General features: G+C 46.7%; 1 protein-coding gene and 2 long non-coding RNA genes across 3 annotated transcripts; all 3 read right to left on the minus strand.

Annotated features, from left to right (window-relative positions):
* Positions 1-338: 338 nt before the first annotated feature.
* LOC114429915 (mitochondrial ubiquitin ligase activator of nfkb 1-A-like) lies at positions 339-1,542 on the minus strand. Its single transcript, XM_028398521.1, has 4 exons — positions 1,504-1,542; positions 1,126-1,213; positions 708-1,045; positions 339-593 (listed from the first exon to the last, which is right to left on the minus strand). Exons 1-4 carry the CDS (start codon positions 1,540-1,542, stop codon positions 372-374), a joined length of 687 nt encoding a protein of 228 aa, XP_028254322.1. The 3' UTR covers positions 339-371.
* Positions 1,543-1,548: 6 nt separating this feature from the next.
* LOC114429811 (uncharacterized) lies at positions 1,549-3,820 on the minus strand. The gene is made up of 3 exons (XR_003669931.1): positions 3,783-3,820; positions 3,210-3,288; positions 1,549-1,660 (listed from the first exon to the last, which is right to left on the minus strand). It is a non-coding gene; the product is annotated as an uncharacterized LOC114429811 (long non-coding RNA).
* A 5,557-nt stretch (positions 3,821-9,377) lies between these two features.
* On the minus strand, positions 9,378-11,679 carry LOC114429810 (uncharacterized). Its single transcript, XR_003669930.1, has 3 exons — positions 11,642-11,679; positions 11,070-11,148; positions 9,378-9,517 (listed from the first exon to the last, which is right to left on the minus strand). It is a non-coding gene; the product is annotated as an uncharacterized LOC114429810 (long non-coding RNA).
* Positions 11,680-15,677: the final 3,998 nt, after the last annotated feature.

The raw sequence follows: 15,677 nt of genomic DNA on the forward strand, positions 1-15,677 counted from the left end.
AAACATCCTCATTAAGAGAGATACTTTACTGACACAGAACATCATGGCCAGATATTTACAGTACAATTGGAGGCAAGGCAAGCTTTATTTATATAGCACCATTCATACACAAGGCAATTCAGAGTGCTTTACATAAGATAAAATCACAGAATAAAACATTTTAAAACACTCAATTAAGAAGGAAATTAAAATCATAAAAAGAATAAAATCATAACATCAAATGTTGTGACAGAGCTTGGTAGCAGGTGTAGCAGCAGCATGTCCACAGTTCCACAGTATACGGTTACATGGCTGAGAGAGGCAGATGACAGATGTTCTCCTGATTATTTTCCCCATCTTCAACAGGATTCCCTCCTTTCGTTGTCACGCTGTCAGCGAAGCTTTCCATGTAGGTAGAGTGCCGCTGCACCGGCTAAAGCAAATATAACAGCAAAACGCTTCCACGCTTTGGTCGCAGCGCTGTATTGTTTTCGTAAAGTGTCATAGTCTGCCATGCTCAGAAAGTACTTAGATCCATCAGAAGGGGGTCTAAGATTCAGGGTGCCATCTGGGTCCAGCGTCAGCTGGCCTACACCAGTAACACGTGTGCCCACCTGAAAAAAGGTGCATATTTTCATAATGTATTGTTACTATGTAAATTATTAGTGATAAGCAACAGACATTTTGTTGTGAATTAACTATTAAAATAACGAGCATTGGTAACTGACTCTAAGCATTTCCTCGGTCTCCAGTCGACTGTAGGACTTCACCCCGCTGAAATACCATCCAAGAACACTGAATCCATGGCTGACCTGGAGAAACCTCTTGTACAACATCTCCATGTTCAGTCCAGAGGCCTTCAGTGGACAATGGACTTGGACTGCAGTCCCATCCGAACCCCTTAATACGAAGGGCACCGATGTCACTTGTTGATGACTCTTGAAAAGAGCAGAGTAAAGGCTGCTCAATCCCAGCCTGGGCTCTGTGACTTCCACTTTGTGCACCACACCAACAATGTCTTCATGACACTGACTCCTCAGTGGCTCGCCTACAGGCTCCACAACACCTACAATATATACACAAACATACAGTATGAAGTGGAAATACATAATCATCACTTGTTTGTATTGATCCAGTTCTGGTTACCTTCAACAACAGCATACTGCAGACGTGCTCCTGGTGTAACCTCCAAAGTGTCTTTAAGGTTTCCATCTATGTTGATGTGGGAGGCATTCTGAATATGACACACACATAGTCAGATGGCACATGGAGGTTTTACAAACTTGCACATTACACTGCATGACCATCACCAACAACATGTTAAAGGGCTGCAAAGGATTTTAGTTAAACAAGTAGGAGAGCTTTTCTCAAGCATTTTTGCATGGTGTACTTCTTTGTCAGAGACTAGTGAGCTGTCAGCATGCACTGAATGCAACAGTCCCTCTGTAAGTATTAGCAGTCAGAACCGCAATTCACTTTGCAGACTACTGCTATATAATGTTAATGAAATACATTCTTACTCACATCAAGCTCATCTGCTGTCTTCTTCTTCTTTCTATACATATAGCAAAGGCCTGAAACAGCCAAGCCGGCCCCAAGACACAGTGCCTCTGTCAGTGAAAAACCGAGACAGAATTTCGCCATTTCCTCTGGATGCCCTGTCACGGTCCTAAGAGCAATCCTGCACAAACATAAAACATGTAAGAGACTGTGAGATGCATCTTCCTGCATCTTAGCCATGTACTCAACTCCGAACCAACAGCAGGTGGAAATTAAAGCTGCAAGCAGCATTGCGGGCCCTCGCGCACCTTGCGACCCGCAGGGCCATTGCAGTTTCCTGTCCTATGCTCTTCTCTCCTCTCATTTCCAGAGACGTAGAACAAAAACATGTTTAAAAGAGAAATTTCCTGCTGGGAGGTGGCGCTATGACCGTGTCATCATATTAGCATATATCTGTTCAGACTCGGGTCCATAGCAGTACTGTAAGATTTTGTCCACATTGCATGAAGTATGTTGGAGGTATGGCAGAAAATACTGTGTTTCTTTGTATTGGCAAATGGTCAACTTTGAGGCCACGCCCCCGCCACACCGTAACTCTTTTGTAAGAGTTTTGGAATGCGTCTGCTTTCCATGGTGTCCTGAGTGGACACAGTGAATTTCAGCCCAATTGGATGAAGTATGCGAGGCGTGAAAAGTTTTGTAGCAGGGTGACAAATAGGCAAAAAATGGCCACAAAAGTCAAAATGGCGGACTTCCTGTTGGGTAGTAATCCCTAAGGTTTCAATAGGGCTCTTGCACCATTCGGTGCTCGGGCCCTAACTATTACTGAGTGGTTACATGTTATTTCCTTAACAATCAGCCCTAAACTAAACTCACTTTAACAATAACTTGTAAACTTGGCCACACTTGTTGTTACTTGACACACTGTCTGTGTTAAAAGTCCAGTTAAATGAGAATCCGTATCCTGTCGGTCTACCCCAAAGTGGCATTTGGCCTGCCTCGCTTGATGAAGTGGCATGTGGCGATCTCAAAGTGCCATGTCTGACTGTGTTAGTGGCATGTGGCGATCTGTGGCTCACATGCCAGCTTCTGGGGATGTTTTGGTGCCATTTAATGCCTGTTTTGGACTTCATCAGTAGGACAGCCTGCTCTAGCACCATGTGTCACTCATATTATAATATATGAATGTATGGATCTTCCAGGGGTTCGTACAGCTCTGTGGCTCATATACCTGTTTTTAGCAGAATGCCACTGTCTGTGTCTGTCAGCGGAAGACAAGGAGCTGCACATAGCTAAACAGCAGCAGTATATATAGCGGCTTCCTCAAAGCTCCAAAGTCCCAGATGAGAGGAGAGATGGGCCCTGCCTCTCTGTATGAGGCGCTGTAGCCTAATGTGAAATGAGGCCTTCTGCCTCTTGATGAGGTTTGATATAGTACATGGACATGGGATAAAACGCTGCATTGGGGAGATGAAAACATAAACCAAAAGAATAACCCGGTGATGAACGTGCAAAGGTGTGCGCTATGGTTACGGTATGATGTGCTGCGTTATGTTACGACACGCTGCGGTCAACAAAAACTGTGGCCACCCAGCTTCTTCTCTCCTCCTAACACCTGTGACGGTGAGTGAGTGCCCCTTTAATAGAATCCGGTTGTCACCACCTACACCACGTGACGCAAATATTCCCCATCACCATGACAACCATACGACAAACAACAAATTACTCACTATATGTCTGCTCCAGTCTTCCTTCTAAGACTCTGACGACAGTCCGCTCGTCTCAACAGGTTTATTGGAAAGTGTGAAACTGAAAACAAACACATACAACGAATTACCAACAGTCAATATGCATTTATGAACTAAAACTGAATTCAGTATTATTAATACGTTGTATGTCTAAATATAAATGGTTGATGAGAGTTTGACTCCTGCAAGATTAAGTAAATTCAATACAAATGTTTTAGACGTGTGTGTTAAATGCAGGGCAGAGAATTGTTGCAGTTTGCACCAAGATGAAAGAATTTTGGACAGAAATTGTAGAAATAATGCAGGAAATCCTACAAATCAACATTGAACTAGAACTTACATGTTTTTATCTTAGGCATCCCTCCCAATAGATACAAGATAAAACACAGAGAGCAATTTGTTGATTTAAGTTTGTTACAAGCAACAAAGGTCCTACCAGCGGCTAGCGCCCTCTACAGTCGAAGACCACAACAGTCAAAGAAGCACTCGATCAAATGTAAAAAAATGTCAACACAAGCACAAAACCACACCATAAAGTCACAACAAAGTACTCACTATATGTCTGCTTCTGTCCTGTAACTACTGAACAACTACACAACAAAAAGCTGAGTGACACGTACCTTTGAACCGCTCTCTGTCTCCATGGTAACATGACGCTTTAGATGAGCAGCTGGGACTCTTAAATAACCACGTCATAGAATGCAGTGAGCATCTGTTTCTAAATAAATTATATAAATAAAGCTGCCTTTTTATAACAAAACAGCTGCACTGCCACCATCTATGGCTCCTACAGTATATATGATGCTGTTAGCCGTTCCTGTCCTGATCCAGACTGTTGTCGGCAACACAGGGGAGAGCGTCTCCAGGGCAGCATTGCTTGCTGTTAAAAGGCTCTATCAGCATAGTGTAAACTTTTATCTAGGTTTCTGGGTAAGACCATTGATCATGTTTTCTGAAACCCAGAAAATATGTTATTGTGTGGAGGTATCCAGGGGAGTTAGGATAACCAAAAGCGATGTGTTATCTTCATCATTTTATACGTTTAATGAGTTGGTTGGATTCTTGGTTTTAGAGCATCCCCCTATATTGTGTTCTGTTCTTTTCAGACTGCCTGTAAACAGTTAGAAGGTGGAATTTCTCTTTTTAAATGATGGAGTAGCAAACGGTAACAAGTGAAACATAGCTTCCGGCGCGGCCTCGCGGTAGCAGCCAGCCAGAGAAGCTCCGCACACCGCGGGTGTATTAAGTTGTTTTTCGTAATTTATTCCTACTCTACACACTCTACTTCGTACTAAATCGAAGTATAAGCGGTCAGGCACTGCAATAATGCGTCTTTTTCGGACTTTCTTCGTGGTCTTCGTCGCTTTTGGAGCACTTTTATCATGCCGCGTCTCGGCCGTGACGGAAACACGCCAGGGCTCCATTGTTTACACCAGGGATCAGCTGATGAGTCTCCAGCACAGCGGGATGTATGGCCAGCGACACGAAATCCCCAAAGAACTAAGAAGGAAACAACGCGGAAGCAGAGGGGGCAAAAGAAGCAGCTGAGGAAAAGAAGATACAAGCCGTATCTTCCTTCTATCGTCATGGGTAATGTTAGATCACTGGGTAAGATGGAAGAGTTAACATCTCGCACAAAAGCGAGTGTGTGTTTCGTGAGGCGTCTGTAATGTGCTTTACAGAGACGTGGCTGCACGCAAACATACCGGACTCTACCGTGAGTTTAGCCGGCTTTCAGTTGGTACGGGCGGACAGGAACTGCACCGAGGCGGCAGGAAGAAAGGAGGGGGACTGGCGCTCTACGTGAACAACCGGTGGTGCAGCCCGGGACACGTTACGGTAAAGGAGCGTGTGTGCAGCCCGGACATTGAACTGCTAGCGGTGAGTCTACGTCCGTATTATTTGCCCAGAGAGTTCTCTCACGCCATTGTACTCGTTGTTTACATGCTCCCTCGGCTGAGGCGTCGCGGGCTACTGACGTCATCAGCTCTGTGACCGCGAGGCTTCAGACCCAGCACCCTAATGCCTTCATAGCGATTTCTGGCGATTTTAACCATGTTAATCTGAAATCAACTCTGCCCACTTTCAAGCAGTTTGTGGACTGTAAAACAAGAGAAAATAAACTCTAGATTTACTGTATGCTAATGTTAAAGAGGCATACAGCTCCATAGCTCTCCCTCCCTTGGGCAGATCAGACCATAGCCTAGTCCACCTCAAACCCCAGTATATACCAGCAGTACAGCGGCAGCCGGTGACCACCAAAACTGTACGGAGGTGGACACCGGAAGCCCTGGAGACCCTGCAGGGATGTTTTGAGGTGACTGACTGGGATGTGTTCTGTGACACCCACGGTGAGGATAGACACACTCACAGACTGTATCACAGAATATGTTAATTTTTGTACATTCTCTAATCCCCCAGGTCAATACGCTGCTTTCCAAACAATAAACCATGGGTGACAAAGGACATCAAGGCATCACTCAACAGAAAGAAGACAGCCTTCTTGAGTGGAGACAGAGAGGAGATGAGGAGGGCCCAGGCAGAGGTGAGGGAGAATTGGAGAGGGCAAGGAGAGCTACAGGAGGAAGCTGGAGAGCCAACTTGCCCGGAACAACTTGAGGGAGGTATGGAGTGGTATGCGAACCATCACCGGCCACAATAGGATCTCCGACCAGCTGATGGATGGAGATCTGCAGGAGGCCAACCAGCTGAACCTGTTTTTCAACAGGTTTGATAGTCCACTCCCTGACCACCCCCCCCCCCCCCTCCCTGTGATGCACCATTAACACCTGTCGATAACAACAATGTACCTCCTCCTCCTCCCCCTCCCCCTAACCACACTAACCAGTCTCACCTCCCCATCAATAACATCACCCTGCCCCCCTTACCCCACCTCCCATTAACAACCCCCCACCCTCCCCCATCAGATCTCTCTCTCTGCTCTTCTGTGTCCACAGTTACCATCACCACAGAAGATGTGAGGAGGGAGTTCAGTCGCCTACGACCGGGAAAAGCTGCAGGACCGGACGGACTCAGCCCCAGAGTACTCAGGGACTGTGCCACACAGCTGTGTGGGGTCTTCCAGCACATCTTCTCCCTGAGTCTGAGCCTGATGACTGTCCCTGCCCTGTGGAAGACAACATGCCTTGTTCCTGTGCCCAAGACCAAACATCCGAGCACACACAGCGACTACAGACCAGTTGCTCTGACTTCACATGTGATGAAGTCTCTGGAGAGGCTGGTCCTGAAACACTGCGTGCTGTTGTGGAACCATCGCTGGACCCCCTGCAGTTTGCTTACCAGCCCCGTATTGGAGTGGAGGACGCCATCATCTACCTGCTGCACAGAGCACACACCTACTTGGAGGAGGGCAGGTAACACTGTTAGAATCATGTTCTTTGATTTTTCAGTGCGTTTAACACCGTGCAGCCTGCCCTTTTGAATAGGAAGCTCCTGGACATGCAGGTAGAGACCCCACTGGTCACCTGGATCACTAACTATCTTACAGGTCGACCACAATTTGTGAGGCTGAGGAACACCGTCTCGGACACGATAGTGAGCAGCACGGGGCACCCCAGGGCACGGTACTGTCTCCATTCCTGTCACACTCTATACATCGGACTTCAGCCACTGCTCACAGTCCTGCCACCTGCAGAAGTTCTCGGATGACTCTGCCATTGTGGGCTGTACCAGCAGAGGTCGGGAGGCGGAGTATATGAGTGTGGTGGACAGCTTTGTGGAGTGGTGCGGACAGAACCACCTGCAGCTGAATGTCACAAAGACAAGAGAGCTGGTGGTGGACTTCAGGACAAGCACCAGACACTCCCTAACCCGGTCAGCATCAAGGGTACCAACGTGGACATTGTGGACAGCTACAAATACCTGGGTGTCCACATTGACCACAACTGGACTGGTCCACAAACGCAGAGGCAATATACAGGAAGGGACAGAGTCGCCTGTATCTACTGAGGAGACTCGGGTCCTTTAACGTCTGCCAGACCATGCTGCAGATGTTTTACCACTCGGTGGTCTCCAGCGTCATCTTCTACGCTGTAGTGTGCTGGGGCAGCAGGATGAAGGCGGCCGACACCAACAGACTCAACAAGCTCATTAGGAAGGCTGGCTCGGTGCTGGAGTGGAGCTGGAGTCTGTGGTGGAGGTGACGGAGAGGAGAATACTGAGGAAACTCCTCAGTATTCGTAACAACACGTCTCACCCCCTGCACGACACACTGCTGTCCTACAGGAGCACATTCAGCGGTAGACTGAGACTACCGAGGAGCAGCACAGAACGCCACAGGAGGTTCCTTCCTGCCAGTGGCCATCAGACTGTATAACTCCTCCCCTTTCTGTAGGGAGAAGCGCTAGATAATCATGTCAGGCATCACTGTCATTCCCTCCACTGGTCTATATTATGTTTACTTAGCACCTTACATCTCCATATTGTATCCATGTATCATATATTGTGCTCATACTGCGTACTGTACTCTTATTTGGATTATAGTGACACTTATACTCTTATACTCTGTACTTAACTGCATTTAATGTAACTTGATACCTCTGGCACAAGAATTTCCTTCGGGATTAATAAAGTTTTATCTTATCTTATCTTATCTTATCCTCATTAAGAGAGATACTTTACTGACACAGAACATTCATGGCCAGATATTTACAGTACAATTGGAGGCAAGGCAAGCTTTAATTATATAGCACCATTCATCACAAGGCAATTCAGAGTGCTTACATAAGATAAAATCACAGAATAAAACATTTTAAAACACTCAATTAAGAAGGAAATTAAAATCATAAAAGAATAAAATCATAACATCAAATGTTGTGACAGAGCTTGGTAGCAGGTGTAGCAGCAGCATGTCCACAGTTCCACAGTATACGGTTACATGGCTGAGAGAGGCAGATGACAGATGTTCTCCTGATTATTTTCCCCATCTTCAACAGGATTCCCTCCTTTCGTTGTCACGCTGCCAGCGAAGCTTTCCGTGTTGTTAGAGTGCCGCTGCACCGGCTAAAGCAAATATAACAGCAAAACGCTTCCACGCTTTGGTCGCAGCGCTGTATTGTTTTCGTAAAGTGTCATAGTCTGCCATGCTCAGAAAGTACTTAGATCCATCAGAAGGGGGTCTAAGATTCAGGGTGCCATCTGGGTCCAGCGTCAGCGGCCTACACCAGTAACACGTGTGCCCACCTGAAAAAGGTGCATATTTTCATAATGTATTGTTACTATGTAAATTATTAGTGATAAGCAACAGGACATTTTGTTGTGAATTAACTATTAAATAACGAGCATTGGTAACTGACTCTAAGCATTTCCTCGGTCTCCAGTTGACTGTAGGACTTCACCCCGCCTGAAATACCATCCAAGAACACTGAATCCATGGCTGACCTGGAGAAACCTCTTGTACAACATCTCCATGTTCAGTCCAGAGGCCTTCAGTGGACAATGGACTTGGACTGCAGTCCCATCCGAACCCCTTAATACGAAGGGCACCGATGTCACTTGTTTGTGCAAGACTGGCTTATCATGACTCTTGAAAAGAGCAGAGTAAAGGCTGCTCAATCCCAGCCTGGGCTCTGTGACTTCCACTTTGTGCACCACACCAACAATGTCTTCATGACACTGACTCCTCAGTGGCTCGCCTACAGGCTCCACAACACCTACAATATATACACAAACATACAGTATGAAGTGGAAATACATAATCATCACTTGTTTGTATTGATCCAGTTCTGGTTACCTTCAACAACAGCATACTGCAGACGTGCTCCTGGTTGTAACCTCCAAAGTGTCTTTAAGGTTCCATCTATGTTGATGTGGGAGGCATTCTGAATATGACACACACATAGTCAGATGGCACATGGAGGTTTTACAAACTTGCACATTACACTGCATGACCATCACCAACAACATGTTAAAGGGCTGCAAAGGATTTTAGTTAAACAAGTAGGAGAGCTTTTCTCAAGCATTTTTGCATGGTGTACTTCTTTGTCAGAGACTAGTGAGCTGTCAGCATGCACTGAATGCAACAGTCCCTCTGTAAGTATTAGCAGTCAGAACCGCAATTCACTTTGCAGACTACTGCTATATAATGTTAATGAAATACATTCTTACTCACATCAAGCTCATCTGCTGTCTTCTTCTTCTTTCTATACATATAGTAGCAAAGGCCTGAAACAGCCAAGCCGGCCCCAAGACACAGTGCCTCTGTCAGTGAAAAACCGAGACAGAATTTCGCCATTTCCTCTGGATGCCCTGTCACGGTCCTAAGAGCAATCCTGCACAAACATAAAACATGTAAGAGGACTGTGAGATGCATCTTCCTGCATCTTAGCCATGTACTCAACTCCGAACCAACAGCAGGTGGAAATTAAAGCTGCAAGCAGCATTGCGGGCCCTCGCGCACCTTGCGACCCGCAGGGCCATTGCAGTTTCCTGTCCTATGCTCTTCTCTCCTCTCATTTCCAGAGACGTAGAACAAAAACATGTTTAAAAGAGAAATTTCCTGCTGGGAGGTGGCGCTATGACCGTGTCATCATATTAGCATATATATCTGTTCAGACTCGGGTCCATAGCAGTACTGTAAGATTTTGTCCACATTGCATGAAGTATGTTGGAGGTATGGCAGAAAATACTGTGTTTCTTTGTATTGGCAAATGGTCAACTTTGAGGCCACGCCCCCGCCACACCGTAACTCTTTTGTAAGAGTTTTGGAATGCGTCTGTTCCCTATGGTGTCCTGAGTGGACACAGTGAATTTCAGCCCAATTGGATGAAGTATGCGAGGTGTGAAAAGTTTTGTAGCAGGGTGACAAATAGGCAAAAAATGGCCACAAAAGTCAAAATGGCGGACTTCCTGTTGGGTAGTAATCCCTAAGGTTTCAATAGGGCTCTTGCACCATTCGGTGCTCGGGCCCTAACTATTACTGAGTGGTTACATGTTATTTCCTTAACAATCAGCCCTAAACTAACTCACTTTAACAATAACTTGTAAACTTGGCCACACTTGTTGTTACTTGACACACTGTCTGTGTTAAAAGTCCAGTTAAATGAGAATCCGTATCCTGTCGGTCTACCCCAAAGTGGCATTTGGCCTGCCTCGCTTGATGAAGTGGCATGTGGCGATCTCAAAGTGCCATGTCTGACTGTGTTAGTGGCATGTGGCGATCTGTGGCTCACATGCCAGCTTCTGGGGATGTTTTGGTGCCATTTAATGCCTGTTTTGGACTTCATCAGTAGGACAGCCTGCTCTAGCACCATGTGTCACTCATATATTATAATATATGAATGTATGGATCTTCCAGGGGTTCGTACAGCTCTGTGGCTCATATACCTGTTTTTAGCAGAATGCCACTGTCTGTGTCTGTCAGCGGAAGACAAGGAGCTGCACATAGCTAAACAGCAGCAGTATATATAGCGGCTTCCTCAAAGCTCCAAAGTCCCAGATGAGAGGAGAGATGGGCCCTGCCTCTCTGTATGAGGCGCTGTAGCCTAATGTGAAATGAGGCCTTCTGCCTCTTGATGAGGTTTGATATAGTACATGGACATGGATAAAACGCTGCATTGGGGAGATGAAAACATAAACCAAAAGAATAACCCGGTGATGAACGTGCAAAGGTGTGCGCTATGGTTACGGTATGATGTGCTGCGTTATGTTACGACACGCTGCGGTCAACAAAAACTGTGGCCACCCAGCTTCTTCTCTCCTCCTAACACCTGTGACGGTGAGTGAGTGCCCCTTTAATAGAATCCGGTTGTCACCACCTACACCACGTGACGCAAATATTCCCCATCACCATGACAACCATATGACAAACAACAAATTACTCACTATATGTCTGCTCCAGTCTTCCTTCTAAGACTCTGACGACAGTCCGCTCGTCTCAACAGGTTTATTGGAAAGTGTGAAACTGAAAACAAACACATACAACGAATTACCAACAGTCAATATGCATTTATGAACTAAAACTGAATTCAGTATTATTAATACGTTGTATGTCTAAATATAAATGGTTGATGAGAGTTTGACTCCTGCAAGATTAAGTAAATTCAATACAAATGTTTTAGACGTGTGTGTTAAATGCAGGGCAGAGAATTGTTGCAGTTTGCACCAAGATGAAAGAATTTTGGACAGAAATTGTAGAAATAATGCAGGAAATCCTACAAATCAACATTGAACTAGAACTTACATGTTTTTATCTTAGGCATCCCCCCAATAGATACAAGATAAAACACAGAGAGCAATTTGTTGATTTAAGTTTGTTACAAGCAACAAAGGTCCTACCAGCGGCTAGCGCCCTCTACAGTCGAAGACCACAACAGTCAAAGAAGCACTCGATCAAATGTAAAAAAATGTCAACACAAGCACAAAACCACACCATAAAGTCACAACAAAGTACTCACTATATGTCTGCTTCTGTCCTGTAACTACTGAACAACTACACAACAAAAAGCTGAGTGACACGTACCTTTGAACCGCTCTCTGTCTCCATGGTAACATGACGCTTTAGATGAGCAGCTGGGACTCTTAAATAACCACGTCATAGAATGCAGTGAGCATCTGTTTCTAAATAAATTATATAAATAAAGCTGCCTTTTTATAACAAAACAGCTGCACTGCCACCATCTATGGCTCCTACAGTATATATGACTGCTGTTAGCCGTTCCTGTCCTGATCCAGACTGTTGTCGGCAACACAGGGGAGAGCAGTCTCCAGGGCAGCATTGCTTGCTGTTAAAAGGCTCTATCAGCATAGTGTAAACTTTTATCTAGGTTTCTGGGTAAGACCATTGATCATGTTTTCTGAAACCCAGAAAATATGTTATTGTGTGGAGGTATCCAGGGGAGTTAGGATAACCAAAAGCGATGTGTTATCTTCATCATTTTATACGTTTAATGAGTTGGTTGGATTCTTGGTTTTAGAGCATCCCCCTATATTGTGTTCTGTTCTTTTCAGACTACCTGTAAACAGTTAGAATGTGGAATTTCTCTTTTTAAATGAATGGAGTAGCAAACGGTAACAAGTGAAACATAGCTTCCGGCGCGGCCTCGCGGTAGCAGCCAGCCAGAGAAGCTCCGCACACCGCGGGTGTATTAAGTTGTTTTTCGTAATTTATTCCTACTCTACCACACTCTACTTCGTACTAAATCGAAGTATAAGCGGTCAGGCACTGCAATAATGCGTCTTTTTCGGACTTTCTTCGTGGTCTTCGTCGCTTTTGGAGCACTTTTATCATGCCGCGTCTCGGCCGTGACGGAAACACGCCAGGGCTCCATTGTTTACACCAGGGATCAGCTGATGAGTCTCCAGCACAGCGGGATGTATGGCCAGCGACACGAAATCCCCAAAGAACTAAGAAGGAAACAACGTGGAAGCAGAGGGGGCAAAAGAAGACAGCTGAGGAAAAGAAGATACAAGCCGTATCTTCCTTCTATCGTCATGGGTAATGTTAGATCACTGGGTAAGATGGAAGAGTTAACATCTCGCACAAAGAGCGAGTGTGTGTTTCGTGAGGCGTCTGTAATGTGCTTTACAGAGACGTGGCTGCACGCAAACATACCGGACTCTACCGTGAGTTTAGCCGGCTTTCAGTTGGTACGGGCGGACAGGAACTGCACCGAGAGCGGCAGGAAGAAAGGAGGGGGACTGGCGCTCTACGTGAACAACCGGTGGTGCAGCCCGGGACACGTTACGGTAAAGGAGCGTGTGTGCAGCCCGGACATTGAACTGCTAGCGGTGAGTCTACGTCCGTATTATTGCCCAGAGAGTTCTCTCACGCCATTGTACTCGTTGTTTACATCGCTCCCTCGGCTGAGGCGTCGCGGGCTACTGACGTCATCAGCTCTGTGACCGCGAGGCTTCAGACCCAGCACCCTAATGCCTTCATAGCGATTTCTGGCGATTTTAACCGTGTTAATCTGAAATCAACTCTGCCCACTTTCAAGCAGTTTGTGGACTGTAAAACAAGAGAAAATAAAACTCTAGATTTACTGTATGCTAATGTTAAAGAGGCATACAGCTCCATAGCTCTCCCTCCCTTGGGCAGATCAGACCATAGCCTAGTCCACCTCAAACCCCAGTATATACCAGCAGTACAGCGGCAGCCGGTGACCACCAAAACTGTACGGAGGTGGACACCGGAAGCCCTGGAGACCCTGCAGGGATGTTTTGAGGTGACTGACTGGGATGTGTTCTGTGACACCCACGGTGAGGATGTAGACACACTCACAGACTGTATCACAGAATATGTTAATTTTTGTACAGATTCTCTAATCCCCACCAGGTCAATACGCTGCTTTCCAAACAATAAACCATGGGTGACAAAGGACATCAAGGCATCACTCAACAGAAAGAAGACAGCCTTCTTGAGTGGAGACAGAGAGGAGATGAGGAGGGCCCAGGCAGAGGTGAGGGAGAAGATTGGAGAGGGCAAGGAGAGCTACAGGAGGAAGCTGGAGAGCCAACTTGCCCGGAACAACTTGAGGGAGGTATGGAGTGGTATGCGAACCATCACCGGCCACAATAGGATCTCCGACCAGCTGATGGATGGAGATCTGCAGGAGGCCAACCAGCTGAACCTGTTTTTCAACAGGTTTGATAGTCCACTCCCTGACCACCCTCCCCCTCCCTGTGATGCACCATTAACACCTGTCGATAACAACAATGTACCTCCTCCTCCTCCCCCTCCCCCTAACCACACTAACCAGTCTCACCTCCCCATCAATAACATCACCCTGCCCCCCTTACCCCACCTCCCATTAACAACCCCCACCCTCCCCCATCAGATCTCTCTCTCTGCTCTTCTGTGTCCACAGTTACCATCACCACAGAAGATGTGAGGAGGGAGTTCAGTCGCCTACGACCGGGAAAAGCTGCAGGACCGGACGGACTCAGCCCCAGAGTACTCAGGGACTGTGCCACACAGCTGTGTGGGTCTTCCAGCACATCTTCTCCCTGAGTCTGAGCCTGATGACTGTCCCTGCCCTGTGGAAGACAACATGCCTTGTTCCTGTGCCCAAGACCAAACATCCGAGCACACACAGCGACTACAGACCAGTTGCTCTGACTTCACATGTGATGAAGTCTCTGGAGAGGCTGGTCCTGAAACACCTGCGTGCTGTTGTGGAACCATCGCTGGACCCCCTGCAGTTTGCTTACCAGCCCCGTATTGGAGTGGAGGACGCCATCATCTACCTGCTGCACAGAGCACACACCTACTTGGAGGAGGCAGGTAACACTGTTAGAATCATGTTCTTTGATTTTTCCAGTGCGTTTAACACCGTGCAGCCTGCCCTTTTGAATAGGAAGCTCCTGGACATGCAGGTAGAGACCCCACTGGTCACCTGGATCACTAACTATCTTACAGGTCGACCACAATTTGTGAGGCTGAGGAACACCGTCTCGGACACGATAGTGAGCAGCACGGGGGCACCCCAGGGCACGGTACTGTCTCCATTCCTGTTCACACTCTATACATCGGACTTCAGACACTGCTCACAGTCCTGCCACCTGCAGAAGTTCTCGGATGACTCTGCCATTGTGGGCTGTACCAGCAGAGGTCGGGAGGCGGAGTATATGAGTGTGGTGGACAGCTTTGTGGAGTGGTGCGGACAGAACCACCTGCAGCTGAATGTCACAAAGACAAGAGAGCTGGTGGTGGACTTCAGGAAGCACCAGACACTCCCAAACCCGGTCAGCATCAAGGGTACCAACGTGGACATTGTGGACAGCTACAAATACCTGGGTGTCCACATTGACCACAAACTGGACTGGTCCACAAACGCAGAGGCAATATACAGGAAGGGACAGAGTCGCCTGTATCTACTGAGGAGACTCAGGTCCTTTAACGTCTGCCAGACCATGCTGCAGATGTTTTACCACTCGGTGGTCTCCAGCGTCATCTTCTACGCTGTAGTGTGCTGGGGCAGCAGGATGAAGGCGGCCGACACCAACAGACTCAACAAGCTCATTAGGAAGGCTGGCTCGGTGCTGGGAGTGGAGCTGGAGTCTGTGGTGGAGGTGACGGAGAGGAGGATACTGAGGAAACTCCTCAGTATTCGTAACAACACGTCTCACCCCCTGCACGACACACTGCTGTCCTACAGGAGCACATTCAGCGGTAGACTGAGACTACTGAGGAGCAGCACAGAACGCCACAGGAGGTCCTTCCTGCCAGTGGCCATCAGACTGTATAACTCCTCCCCTTTCTGTAGGGAGAAGCGCTAGATAATCATGTCAGGCATCACTGTCATTCCCTCCACTGGTCTATATTTATGTTTACTTAGCACCTTACATCTCCATATTGTATCCATGTATCATATATTGTGCTCATACTGCGTACTGTACTCTTATTTTGGATTATAGTGACACTTATACTCTTATACTCTGTACTTAACTGCATTTAATGTAACTTGATACCTCTGGCACAAGAATTTCCTT

This window comes from Parambassis ranga, unplaced genomic scaffold, assembly GCF_900634625.1.
Source record: "Parambassis ranga unplaced genomic scaffold, fParRan2.1 scaffold_21_arrow_ctg1, whole genome shotgun sequence".
Lineage (NCBI taxonomy): Eukaryota > Metazoa > Chordata > Actinopteri > Ambassidae > Parambassis > Parambassis ranga.

What these genes read in the sequence shown, in the direction of transcription:
- LOC114429915 (XM_028398521.1), bottom strand. Translation starts at nt 1,542, where the DNA reads ATGTATAGAAAGAAGAAGAAGACAGCAGATGAGCTTGAT. An exon ending in AGACAGCAGATGAGCTTGAT is followed by an intron (nt 1,214 to 1,503) that starts GTGAGTAAGAAT and finishes TGTCATATTCAG; the next exon opens with AATGCCTCCCACATCAACAT. An exon ending in GCAGTATGCTGTTGTTGAAG is followed by an intron (nt 1,046 to 1,125) that starts GTAACCAGAACT and finishes TATATATTGTAG; the next exon opens with GTGTTGTGGAGCCTGTAGGC.